Source organism: Topomyia yanbarensis, chromosome 1, assembly GCF_030247195.1.
Source record: "Topomyia yanbarensis strain Yona2022 chromosome 1, ASM3024719v1, whole genome shotgun sequence".
NCBI classification, from domain to species: domain Eukaryota; kingdom Metazoa; phylum Arthropoda; class Insecta; order Diptera; family Culicidae; genus Topomyia; species Topomyia yanbarensis.
In genome coordinates, this window is record NC_080670.1 from 127,706,127 (window position 1) to 127,720,325 (window position 14,199).

At 42.5% G+C, this 14,199-nt stretch overlaps 1 protein-coding gene across 1 annotated transcript in view; it reads right to left on the minus strand.

Moving 5' to 3' along the window:
• Positions 1-14,199, minus strand: part of LOC131675910 (uncharacterized) — a 198,296-nt gene extending 184,097 nt beyond the window's left edge. The window contains exons 1-2 of the mRNA XM_058955038.1: positions 13,974-14,199; positions 4,719-4,933 (exon numbers count right to left, since the gene is read on the minus strand). Of these exons, the coding sequence (XP_058811021.1) occupies positions 4,719-4,933; positions 13,974-14,199 (441 nt within the window). The remainder of the gene's footprint in view (positions 1-4,718; positions 4,934-13,973) is intronic.

Genomic DNA, 14,199 nt, shown 5'->3' on the forward strand with positions numbered 1-14,199 from the left:
CTTCATATCATCTGATATGCAACTGTCCAGCGGTAGCGCAATTGCGATTTCGAGTGTTCGGCCGTCCTTATATAGACGAAACCATGTTTGGATGACTGAAACTCAGAGACATACTAAAGTCTCTTATCCAATGTGGTAAAGAGCTTTAGGCTTATTTGCAGGCAAGTTGAACTACTTGTGAGTTTAACTTACCTGCTGTTTATTTTTGTTTTTGTGCTGTCATTTTTTCCCACCCTTCCAATTCTACATCCCACACCTCATTATCCTTTCCTTCCGCTCAGGAAATGATGAAAACCCACGGCAAGGCACAAATCCCCGATACATACGGGGAACGTGCCATTTAAGCCAATATATTCTGATTCCTGATTCTGATTATGTCATTACCAAAAAATAATTGGGTTTAATGGCATGAAAATATTTGACGGGATTCATTACAACTTCTTCGTTGACAATTCTAATTGACCTTCTGAAAATTTGAATGTCAAACATCCCAATTTTCCGAGACAGAAAACTATTTTTGCTTTTGGTTCAAGTTTGTAATTTTTACTGATAGGTTCGAAGGAACTACCATTCATCGGAAGGTATCGCTTGGTTACAAGGGTTTACTTACATCTATGTTTTAGAAAGGACCATATATCGCATAATTTAGGTTATGATCGTTTCAGTCAGCTATTATAATTCCGTTCAAGACGAAATGTTGGGACACACCGTTTCTAATTGAATGCAAACCACTGCAGTAACTGTCCAAGTTAGTGGTTAGCGTGAAACGATTTATTCAAATTTTCTCCGCACAGTATATTGTGGCAGTTGGATTTTACGGCCATTTCCTATCAATTATGCGAGAGATCGTTACTAAATTGATCCTAGATTATACGAAATGTATTACTTTTGAAAACAAAATACGGCTTGAGTACAAGAAAAACCTTATATACAAAGAAGTCTTCGAATATATCCCAAAAAAAATTATCTTGATCCAAAAACCCAAAGTTTTTTGTTCACTGTTTGAAAACGGATAACCAGCGGTTTTAATCAAGCGTTGCAATGAAATACGCGAAATATTGCAATGGTGTTAAAAGTTTCATTTAGTTTGTTCAAATATAAAGGTTGAAGTTCATGACAAGTGAACAGGACCGGCGGAAAGCGTGGGTAGTATGGGTAGTACTACCCACTCGAAAATAACCGAGTGGGTAATTACCTACTCGAAATTTTGAACCATTTCAAAAAATTTAGATGCGCAACGCATGTATCTCGCATTACACACATTTGAAAACATCGATGTACCACAATTTCATTTGCATAAATTTAATGTGAATGTAATGTAAGCGTGTGCATTGCGAAAAGAGAAACAATCCTTACTAATGGACCCCTCACCCTATACTTTCTACCCACTCGGGCGTAAAGTGTTTCGCCGCCCCTGCAAGTGAATTTTATACGAAAATGCTAACAGAGTAGGAGGTTCATGCTAAAATAGTTATCAGTCATCCCCAAGAACAATTGAAAAAGAAGGCATACATCATTGAAACAGCTGTTTCTGCGGGAGGGACTACTCACCATCTTGGAAAAGAATATTAATATCATACTAGTTTGGTCAACACTTATCTAAGACTTCTCATCCCACAAATATTAGTGGTGCCCTATAGTAGGTGGAATCTGGAATTATAATTTTCAGCTAAAATATGAGACTTTCCAAGTTCTCAAATTCCGCTGAATGCACTGTTAAACTAAACACAACTATTTGGCGAATTAAAAAAGTGCGAGTTAATTGACTTACAAACCACTAGGTCTCCTGTAAAACTAACTTAGACTTGGATTTCGTTAGAATACTAAACAACTTTTTCAGATAATTTCAAATCAGTTTTTAGTTGTGAACAAAGTCGTAGACTATTAAATTATCTATCAGAATCTCACTTTTAGTATTGTTCGAATGTCTAAAGCATCATCTAGGTCCAGAAATATGAACTATTACCATTGTAAAATCTAAGTTTTCACGAAAAAAAACTTCAAAAAAAAGTTGCTCTAGACGGATTATTTTGATGTTGGTTTCAAATGAAAGGGGAAAGCCTCTTCTTTCATATCTTGAAGTTTCAGAGATGCCGAATTTTTTTGCATAAAGTTGTTAAAAACAGACACCGTGTACCGGCTTTGAAGTAGAAAAGTGTTGCAAGTAACCCTAGTTTTACGGTATAAATTTATCTTTCAATTCAACTCTTTACCAGTTATTGTTTTATTGGCCCTGAAAAGGGGCGATGATGGGGTGTGGCATCCGGCGACGACTTACTTCGAGCTGGTATACTTGTTAACGGCATTAGTACCTACCGATTATGCATGTTTGGCAAACTTATAAAAGGAAACGAACGGCAGTCTTTACCTCGCGCCAGTCTAGAAGCCTCGTTCGCAATGCACTCGAAAATGTTCATGAAGTTGCTCATGATGCTCATTGCCTTCGACTAGGCTCTGGTGTCCGGATGAACTTGCAATTGTAGAGCCTTGTAGAAGTAGATACCTTTCGCCTCTTCTCCTTTCAGGATGTTCTTCTGTGCCTTGCCGCCACCAGCGGATTTTTCGACGGTTTCACTTTTACCTAGCTTTCGGTGCGATGACGACTACTGCTGCTAGGTGCGAATTGAAACCGGTTGTACCTATCTTTTACACTCGACCGATGCGAAACGAAAGTCCATCCTTTTCTATGTTTATCGCATTTCGTTCGTTCGTTGACCCGCCCCTTTGGTGGACGATGTATAATGAACCGATTCCTTTGCGAATGGCATGGAAAAAGAATGCCCTTGCTATCAAAATTGCATTTCTGATCGTAACAATGAAAAACCCGCCCTTGAGGCGACTATTTTCGTCATATAAAGAGTTAATTTGATATGCTCCACTATTCTAGATTGACGTATAGTCCACATAGCTAAAATGTGAAAAAGTTTCTTATATATGTACCCTGCCTCCTGGTTATTTTTCTATTTATAAGACGAGGCCCACAAAAACCCTATCTTAAATATGTGAAATCAGCCGTAAGCTTCTCCTCCTTTTGAATGGAAGTTTTTCACATGCTACTGTTGATCGATACAAGGTTGATAAGTTGTTTGCTGTAAAAATCCCAAGAAAACACACACACACACACATCAACCCACAACTTTTGGGGGTAAATTTCTGCTAAAAACTCTTACTAAAAATGATTGATGGTGCTGAAAAGGACCTTTTGTTGTTTTGTTCTGGAGGATACACCAAATTTAGGTTCCCACTAGGTATGATGGTGACTCGCTTGATGTGGATAGCGCACAGATTGGTATCCTCGAACAAATTAACCAGGTAGGTCTCGCTGGCTTCTTAGAGGGCTAGTATGGCTGAGCTCTGGAAGCGTATATCAGTTTTGAAATCCTGCGCAATCTCACGGACCAGACGCTGGAAGAGCAGCTTGCGGATTATTAGCTCTATCAACTTCTGAGAGCGATGAATTTCACGCAGAGCGACGACAGTTCCTGATTGGCAGCGATAGGGCAGTAGTTAATTGGTGGTCCGAATGCAGTTTCTCGATAAGCAGCACACGTACGTGTGTTCTGCTCTGTGGCTTAGAAACGTCTGGCTTTGTGAAAAACTGTGACACCCATATTTATAAGTTCTATAATTAATGTTGATTCGCATTAAAAGTAGTTTTTGAACTATTTAAACAAGTTTTACATAGCTAACAAGGTATCAATAGCAAGCGTTGAACGTTTTCCTTTCGATTAATGAAACAAGATTGGCATTTCGTTTAGCAGGAGGAAAGTTATTAAGGTTCAAAGTGTTCGTAACGCTTCCATTTCGAAGATTTTAAAATGATACCCAGTATAGTAATGAAAGACGTAAGTCCTACGTCAAAATTACAGAATGTTATTGAAATGATACAGTATAATGTACAAAAGTTTTGATCAATTCGCTTCACCCAAATGTCCCAAAAAAATCGCGAAGGAATTGTTTTTTTTTTTCGCGCTGAAACCCTCACCCTTAAGACCTTTAGGGTCCACCTAGCACATTGCAGGCCGATAGAATAAATTTCGATTTTTTTAATTCTATAGTCAGTGGTGTTATTACTAATATCAAGCATACACATGGTGACAATGAGAGATTTATTCAACATAGCAGCCTGCATGCGACGAGAAAACAAAATAATGTTTAATTGAGCAACCCATAATAAAAGTCGCAAGGTTAGTTTATGCTTCGTAAAACCCGTTTCAAATATATTAGAATACAAAAATAGGAAATCAACTTCAAGCGTAAAAATCGGACGGAGATTCTTCAGCATAAGAATCGCTTAAAAAATGTTCACCAAACTCGGTAAAATTCGCACGAGCATCCGTATATCGTGATGTTCAAGATAAAATATCGGCTAACAAAAACTACTTTGTAAGAATCGCACATATTTTCATCCGGTTTTTATACTTAAGGTTTTTTATCCGACCTTTGCAGAGGAATGTCCCAGTCCGATTTTTATGCTCGAAGTTTATATCCGGTTTTTATATTCCAATATATTTGAAGCGGGTATTACGAAGCATGTTTTTTCTTTGCGACTTTTATTCTCTGTTGTGCAATTGAAGACCTGAAATAGGTCATTCTTACACTTATTTAAAACCAATTTGAAAATATACAAACCATGACTTGATCCGAAACAACACCCGGAATTTTCATACACTACTGCCTTGTTTAATGAATATTGGGAAGATGTTTACAATACTTACAAAGTTCTTTACAGATTCTTGTACAGATCCAAGTGATGTATTAAGTTGTTCTTTCATCCTAGTCATATCTTCTTTCGTTATTGGGTAGCCCATAAAAGATGGGACTTTATTGTTGTTATGATGACAGGGATTGTACCAGTAGTCCATGCCCCCCGTCGAACGAGTTTGTACCAGCGCTATAACATACAACAACACGGCGACTACATCGTATACTCCTGTGGAATAAATGGAGTAAACATTAAACAAGCTCTAATCAGAAAGGTGTATCGGTTGCTAAATTATCTTGTTCCAGAATTTTCCGTTATATACAATGTGTTAGTTTATTACAAATATTTGTTATTGAAATTATTAGTGTTGTAGAAACTTGAAACAATTCTTAGTGCCATTGCTGATAAAATTCCAACTATTTCAGGTAATCTTTATGCCAAATGTTAAGCTTTGTGGGTTTCATACAATTTTCTACTTAATCATGCTCCGGTTGGAAATATACAGAGGCAAAAAATGCATTTCGTCTGCTATGTTTGATTTAACCCACACATGTTCAACTTCGTTAAACTTCACCGTGAATAGAATTTCAGAATTTAGAAATTGAATTGAGACGAAACACCTATAAGAACCCTCCGCCAGACTTCTTTTGAGATTCGTAAAAATTCCGGTTGTCGATGAATACGTTAAAATCACTGCTAAAAATTTATTTCTCTTTCATTCTATCATCCCAGCTAGTTTCAGTTCCTAAGATAACTAAAATAATTTTTTTTCTGGGTTTTTCGCTGGATTAAAATTTTGATAACACATTAACCCTCTAGTGCCCAAATTTTTTTTGCTTGAAAAAACTATTGAAGATAGATTTTGTAGTGAGAAAAACGAAAAACATAATCTCAGTTCATGAAAACTACAGATCTTTCATTTTAACCTAAAAATAAGTACACCACCTAGAGGCGGCCTTGGGCACCTGGGCGTATAAAAATCAATAACATTTTTTTCTTAACCGATCGTGATTGTTATTATTTGTGATGGAAAGAGTAGAAGCAATCCTTGTCTGACTTTATACATAGATGGGTATCACACTTCAGACATTTGACTTGCGTTGACTATTTGCATCCTTGGTTTTTGCAAGTTCTCTTTGCGGAGCGGGGCAGCATTTCCGGGAAATGACCGATTCCATTATATCTGGTATCATTAGTTGGTAGATAAGGTCGCTTTGAAATGAATTGTTTCTTGGTTAAAATCATACATGGACGACCGGGCATTCTTGCACTCACTGAAACTTCTAAGTTGCACATTGCTTTCGCAACATCGACGCGAAAATTAGGGAGTTTGTACAAAACATCGGTTGAATCTACATTATGTATACGTTCGAACAAAACGTACGCGTTCACCATAGCCATATCTAAGAAATGATACATCAATACGATAACGACCAATAAGCCCATCTGCCATGTCGACACTTCCCATATGACGGTTGTATTCACGAATCATAGGTGGGCACGGAACATCAATGCGACGTTTACTGGCACGGATAAAGCGAGAAACAGTTTCGCTAGAGTCCTCATTCTTCTTTGTCCTTGATTTGACGCCAACGTAGGACGATGCCATCCTGACCACTTTGTTATCTTTCCACACAGTAGATGAAACTGTAGCTCCATGCACTGTTCCAACATATTCTGTCGAATAGCCTCGTTCACGCTTCTCTAATTCAGCATCAGTGGGAAGCTTACTGTTTGGAATTCTAGCGTTTCGAATAGTTCCCAGAGAGAATATACCTGTATAATGGAAAAAAGGTTTAATTTTTGATAACTGAATGTTTGGGCCAAAACGAAAATACACCTCTCGAGCGAAGATATGTAAGCAACGGTAAAGATGTGTAAAAGTTATCGAAATACATGATGTGGTTTTTGAAATCCGGAAGTATCTTTAATAGCCGCACAACTACATTAGCTGCTGCCCCCAAATCAGGGATTCCCGGCAACACCAAGTTATCGCCAGCACCACAGTAAACCTCGAAAGAATACTAAAATCTATAGGAATCTGACAGAACAAATAGCTTGAAGCCCCATTTGTAGGGTTTGTTTACGCCGGGATCTGGCCGATACTCAAGCCCGGGAAACATGTGAAACACAGGGCGGACGAACAGCACCAGAAACGAAAACAAACTTGGCTGGCCCCGCACAGGCCAGCAGAAGGGCGTTCTTTTCCGCCTTCTTCGGACCTTTCCAGTCCACACAACACCAGAAAGTCCTACTGTATATCATAACATTTATTTACACTATTTACAAGAATTTATATTTAAATTTCACTGTTTCGAATTTATCTAAGTCTCGGTCTGTGGGGAAGCGGTAGTGCAACGTATGCACGGCTAGCGCGACGCACAGTCAGTTCTGCTGGACTGTCTTGATCGGCGATAAACTTTGTACTGCCGTACTGCCCTGCTGCTCCCACAGGACATGAGACGGCTGAAGGGGAAGATGACCCGTGTGCGATCATCTGCTCTCGGTGCTGCTACGGCGACGAATTTGCGTAGAAATCGCCGTACAGTGAAAACTTATTGTTGTCTTCTCCAGTGGCTAACATCAGCAGTCAGCTGGGCAACGATGATCGTAGCGCAGGATTTGCCTTAGGTGATTGAGGCTGGAGAATAATTTCATCTGTGCGTCGGGGGAGAAAATATTTGATTTCGCACACTATCTGCAAGTGCCGATTTTGGCGGTCAAAATCATTTTTCTGGTGCGATGTTCACTTCGGCGTGAACATTCTCCCCGCCTTGAATTATTAAAGAAATTCAACAAGTTGTTGCTTAGGCCTGTGAGATGGGTCGAACTACGATAGAGTTGGTAGCGTTGACGATTCCGCTAGTTGGTATGGACTAGCGATGTAGCTGTGATGACGTTGTATTGTCTGTTTCTTGCGATGACGTAGTACGGACCGGAAACTGTCCGGAGATAGTGTTGCTAGGCGATGGTGACTCGTCGACGGCGATCACAGAAAACTACTGTGCGGTCCAGTCTGCTACTGGAGTGGTGATCCCGTGACCGCACAAACGTTCGTGGTGATGGTAAGTGATTTCATACCGATATTCTGTCGGGATGATGCTCATAGACGGTGTAGTCCGATATTCTGTCGGATTGGTGATCGTAGAGCTTCGTTGATACGGCGATGTGTGCATGAGTGATAAAGCGGTCCGAAATTCTGTCCGGATGGCTGTGCGTACAGACCATAGTGCGGTTAACGATCACGATGAAAACTGAAAGAATAGAAAATCTGTACGCAAACATCGTTGCTGCTGAGCGAAAAAATTGTACTTAACTATTGTCAAGTCACAGCCGGGGGGTTCCGAGAACCCGCCCGGCGAGGCTTGTGCTCTTTACAGATGCTTCAGGAACTGCTCGATTCCCCCGAGCTTGGGCCAGGATCTCGTCTGGCGACTCTATACCCTGAGTGAGGGCCGGCATCTCGTCCGGCGGGTGTGTTGACTGCTTTGGCTTCGTTGATGGTGGTGACAAAACCGCTTCGTCGTAACTTACTGTGTGTAGTGATGCGATGTGATCAACTTTGTGGTGCAATCCGTACATCCGTAGACGGATTACACGCAAAAAAATGGATTCCTCCGGTCCAACCACAAGGAGTGCGTTGAGGAACAGAATCCCACGGAAAGTTGATCCAGGATGGGGAGAGCTGACGGATGACGTGGTAGATTTGGCGAATGTCACTTTCCGGTTGCATGATTTCTGGCGAATACGCGATCATAAATCCACCAAATCGCCCTTTGGTGGGACCAGAAAACACCAACGGTAAAATATGAAGCACTTGGTTGCTTCCCAGGTCGGAAAGTGACTCGACATCCGCGTGTAGTTGTGTGTGTGAGAGAATCGTCCTTCGGTCGTCTTTGACGGGAAAAGTGAAGCCAATTGCTTCCAGGAAGAACGAATCGTGCGTATATGTGGGTTGACGTTGTGCGCATTTTGGCCACCAGAGATCCTTGAGGTGCCTAGTGTGCGTGTACGGGGTACGATACAGCTCTAATGTCGGTAGAGCAAATCTAGTGCAGGCTTATGTAGGGAAAACACGATCACGCACCGTTTCGATTGTCTGTTGGTGACACATACGAAGAACGGCGTTCTGTGCTGCACTAGATGAAGCGGCCGTCGGTTTGCCGCGAATTGATGACGTGGGATTTGGTATCTGATGCCACAATATGACTGGTTTCGAGTGTGAATCGGGCTGGTAACTTCGTCGTAGGGTGCTCACTAATATGTGATGACGTAAATGGCTCACAACGGTGCTCGTCCCGAAGAATCGCAGCAAAAGCGGGACGTGCTGTGGCCACGAATCGGTCCTGCTTGGACCTACTGTTACAGCGCGGTCGGTGTGTAACATTCGCGAATTGTGTTTGTTCTTCAACGGCAAGAAAAAAGACTACCAGACGCACTGATTTTTCCACACACTTGAATAGAACTGCACTCACCGGTTTCCGTCGATGATGCGATGGAAAACGCGTCCTAAAGCTGGCAGATTTCTTGCATAGCTCTCCAGCTGGCCGCCGATTCTCCAAATCAGCAGCGAAAGTGATCTCAATCCGCGTCTTCGCAGTGTTGGAAAATGGGTGCAGTCTCCATTGCATTTTCTCCCACAGACCGGGTCGATCGCGATGGCGCTCGCGAAAACAAAAGCGCGATCGTTGTGCGCGTTTTGCAGCGGACCGGACTTGAGGGTCTATCCGGCTCGAAGGACCATGTTTACGCCGGAATCTGGCCGATACTCAAGCCCGGGAACCAGTGAAACACGACACACAAAGCGGACGAACAGCACCCAAACAGGGAAACTAAACAAACTCGGCTGGCCCCGCACAGGCCAGCAAAAGGGCGTTCTTTTCCGCCTTCTGCAATCACTTTTAGCCCGCGCAACACTAAAAGTCTCTTTTCTACAACATAATATTTATTTACAATATATACACAAATAGTTATATTTGAATTTCACTGATTCGAATTTTCTCTAAGTCCCGGTCTGTGGAGAAGCGGTCGTGCGACGTAAGCACGGCGAGCGCGACGCACAGTCAGTTCTGCTGGACTGTCTTGATCGGCGATAAACTTTGTACTCCCGTACTGCCCTGCTGCTCCCACAGGACATGAGACGGCTGAAGGGGAAGATGACCCGTGTGCGATCATCTGCTCTCGGTGCTGCTACGGCGACGAATTTGCGTAGAAATCGCCGTACAGTGAAAACTTATTGTTGTCTTCTCCAGTGGCTAACATCAGCAGTCAGCTGGGCAACGATGATCGTAGCGCAGGATTTGCCTTAGGTGATTGAGGCTGGAGAATAATTTCATCTGTGCGTCGGGGGAGAAAATATTTGATTTCGCACACTATCTGCAAGTGCCGATTTTGGCGGTCAAAATCATTTTTCTGGTGCGATGTTCACTTCGGCGTGAACATTCTCCCCGCCTTGAGGAACAGAATCCCACGGAAAGTTGATCCAGTATCGGGTGAGCTGACGGATGACGTGGTAAATTTGGCGAATGTCACTTTCCGGTTGCATGATTTCTGGCGAATACGCGATCATAAATCCACCAAATCGCCCTTTGGTGGGACCAGAAAACACCAACGGTGAAATATGAAGCACTTGGTTGCTTCCCAGGTCGGAAAGTGACTCGACATCCGTGTGTAGTTGTGTGTGTATGAGAATCGTCCTTCGGTCGTCTTTGATGGGAAAAGTGAAGCCAATTGCTTCCAGGAAGAACGAATCGTGCGTATATGTTGGTTAACGTTGCGCACATTTTGGCCACCAGATCTCCTTAACGAGCCTAGTGTGCGTGTACGGGGTACGAAGCAGCTCTGATGCAGGTAGAGCAAATCTAGTGCAGGCTTATGTAGGTAAGACACGATCACGTTCTGTGCTGCACTAGATGAAGCGGCCGTCGTGGTCGCGAATTGATGACGTGGGATTTGGCATCTGATGCCACACTATGGCTCGTTTCGAGTGTGAATCGGGCTGGTAGTCTTCGTCGTAGGGTGCTCACTAATATGTGATGACGTAAATGGCTCACAACGGAGCTCGTCCCGAAGAATCGCAGCGAAAGCGGGACGTGTTGTGGCCACGAATCGGTCTTGCTTGGACCTACTGTTACAGCGCGGTAGGTGTGTAACTTTCGCGAATTGTGTTTCTTCGTCAACGGTAAGAAAAAAGACTACCAGACGCACCGATTTATTCACACACTTGAATGGAACTGCACTCACCCATTTCCGTCGATGATGCGATGGAAAACGCGTCCTACAGCTGGCAGATTTGTTGCATAGCTGTCCAGCTGGCCGCCGATTCTCCAAATCAGCAGCGAAAGTAATCTCGATCCGCGTCTTCGCAGTATAGGAAAATGGGTGCAGTCTCCATTGCATTTTCTCCCACAGACCGGGTAGATCGCGATGGCGCTCGCGAAAACAAAAGCGCGATCGTTGCGCGCGTTTTGCAGCGGACCGCTTGGCTTGCGGTAAATGGAGCGCCATCCTGCGGACTTGAGGGTCAGATCCGGCTCGAAGGACCATGTTTACGCCGGGATCTGGCCGATACTCAAGCCCGGGAAACAGTGAAACACAGGGCGGACGAACAGCACCCAAACAGGAAAACTAAACAAACTCGGCTGGCCCCGCACAGGCCAGCAAAAGGGCGTTCTTTTCCGCCTTCTGCAATCACTTTTAGCCCGCGCAACACTAAAAGTCTCTTTTCTACAACATAATATTTAGAATATTAGAAGCAGTGAAATTAAATATAACAATTATGTAAATAGTGTAAATAAATGTTATGTTGTAAGCGACTTTCTGGTGTTGTGTGGACTGGAAAGGTCCGAAGAAGGCGGAAAAGAACGCCCTTTTGCTGGCCTGTGCGGGGCCAGCCCAGTTTGTTTAGTTTTCCTGTTTGGGTGCTGTTCGTCCGCCCTGTGTTTCACTGTTTCCCGGGCTTGAGTATCGGCCAGATCCCGGCGTAAACATGGTCCTTCGAGCCGGATAGATCCTCAAGTCCGCAGGATGGCGCTTCATTTACCGCAAGCCAAGCGGTCCGCTGCAAAACGCGCGCAACGATCGCGCTTTTGTTTTCGCGAGCGCCATCGCGATCGACCCGGTCTGTGGGAGAAACTGCAATGGAGACTGCACCCATTTTCCAATACTGCGAAGACGCGGATCGAGATTACTTTCGCTGCTGATTTGGAGAATCGGTGGCCAGCTGGAGAGCTATGCAACAAATCTGTCAGCTGTAGGACGCGTTTTCCATCGCATCATCGACGGAAATGGGTGAGTGCAGTTCCATTCATATGTATGAATAAATCGGTGCGTCTGGTAGTTTTTTTTTTCTTGCCGTTGACGAGGAAACAGGGTTTGTTAGGAAAATCGTCGCTGTTGTGCTATCTTATGACAAGCGCCATTTAGCACTTTTCGAGACAAACGATTTTTAAAGTTTGAGATTGAATATCTTAAAATTTATAAATGCTAGAAGCTTTTCGGAAAAGACATTCGATACTTCTATCTTTTCTGAAATAATCTCTCGATTTGTATGAAGATCGGTTGACTACACTTACAGTTTTTGCTTAAAATGTAAACTAAAGTCGCTCGCATACGTGTCATAAGGGACGCAAAAATTGCCCAAAATTGACTCCCCCCTCCCCCCATGTAACAAATTGTCGCAAATTTCTTTATCCCCCCCTCCACTAGTACGTAACAAATTCCTTGAAAAAAAATTTTTTCTTCGGTGAGAACATGTTACGTAACGATCTAGCTTACTCCCCCTCCCCCTATGTCACAATATGTAACAACTTGTCGAACCCCCCCCCCCCCCCCCCCCTAAAAGCGTTACGTAATTTATGAATAGTCCCTAAGTGTGTATTCATGATAAAATATGTATGACGTGTCACAAATGTGCACAGAAGATTTCATATAAAAATGAATTATAACTGATTCGTAAAATTATGCGTTATAGATCACTATGTCCAATATTATACTTTTCCATGCGATAGCAGCAATATCAGGTTGCAAAATGATAGTATTGGAACACAAAGTTTTCCCAATTTTCCTCCTTTATTCAGGAAAAACAATAAACAAAAGTTGGTTTCATTGACAATTTAGAAACAATGTCTATCAAACAATGTTATTGTTGAAAGGTGACTAGACGAAACAAATATTCTTCTTGCATAATCCATCACTACATTTCGGTATACTTTCCAAAACAAGTGGAAATCTCAAAAGGAAATTTGTTCAATAATCTTGAATATATAAGCCAACCATTCCCAGAAAAAAACTATGGTAGGAAAAGTTTTGCTCCCGAGACAAGAACCTAGCTAATGCTTATGGTTGATCTGCATAGGAATTACCTATGTCGTCAGAGACATCTGTTGGCTTGCTATAAGCTTTACGGCTTATAGCAAGCCAACAAACTAAGAATGTTGTCTCTTTTTTCTTTGTCATAAGATAGCACAACTCGATCACTCGAGAAATTGGCGCTTGTCATAATCGTGTTTCGCTATATCTCAGTAACCCAGCAGAATTTCAAAATTCTGAAAACGCGACTTTATGGAGATTTTAAAATTTAGCAACATGGCATATCTAACTCAGTTCACCCCAAAATGGCGTTTGTCATAAGATAGCACAACAGCGACGAAATACTGTCGAATTGCCGCTTTCAATTTCGTGGCGCACATTTGCTAATCTACGCAAAGATGTTGGGTAAGTGGAATCGATTTAAACTTTTCATTGAAATGGTCAATTACATGCCTGATTTTATATAAACGATCTTGTTTCTCCGAAGTCTTCGAAGGGGCGGCGTCATTATTGTTGAAATATATATACCTGCGAATCTCATCGAACCTGTTTCGCTCATTGCGTTCTGTATCGGTTGGAATGCATATTCACCCCAATAAGATCGCACACTAGGGTATTGGTAAACTGACATGTAGATAAGAACTAAAAAAAATTCTTATTTCCTCCGCTGTTGTTGAAAAACTGGTCATGATGTTATTTTGCTTTGCATATAGGTTGGTCTGATCCGCGATGTGTTCAAGAATCCCATCGATGAAATACGAAAAACATTTGAACGGCATGTCAAAATGTTTGAATTGATCTAGCTTCGGAACATGGAACAGAAGGTCCGATTCAGGAACTATAAGATTCGCCTTGCGCCAGCTGATGTTTTTGTATTCCGTTAACTTCGGATCTATTTTATCCGCGGATCCTGAGAACGTCCCTGCTTTGACGTGGCGTGTACGATCCCTTACCTGACCTTCATTCTTCGCATCTTCAGCTGCGGTACTCTTACCCCGTCTTGGCGCGAATGGTGATTCAAATAGTTCTTCAACCTCCAAGTCGCTGTGATATTCCACATCACTGTAGAAATCGTCCCCGGGATCACTTTCTTCATCCGTGTCGATCTCTTCGTCCAGAGATTCAATAAACTGCTCTGCTTGCCGGTCACTAAGCGAAGATAATCCCCTACGACGATATGCCAT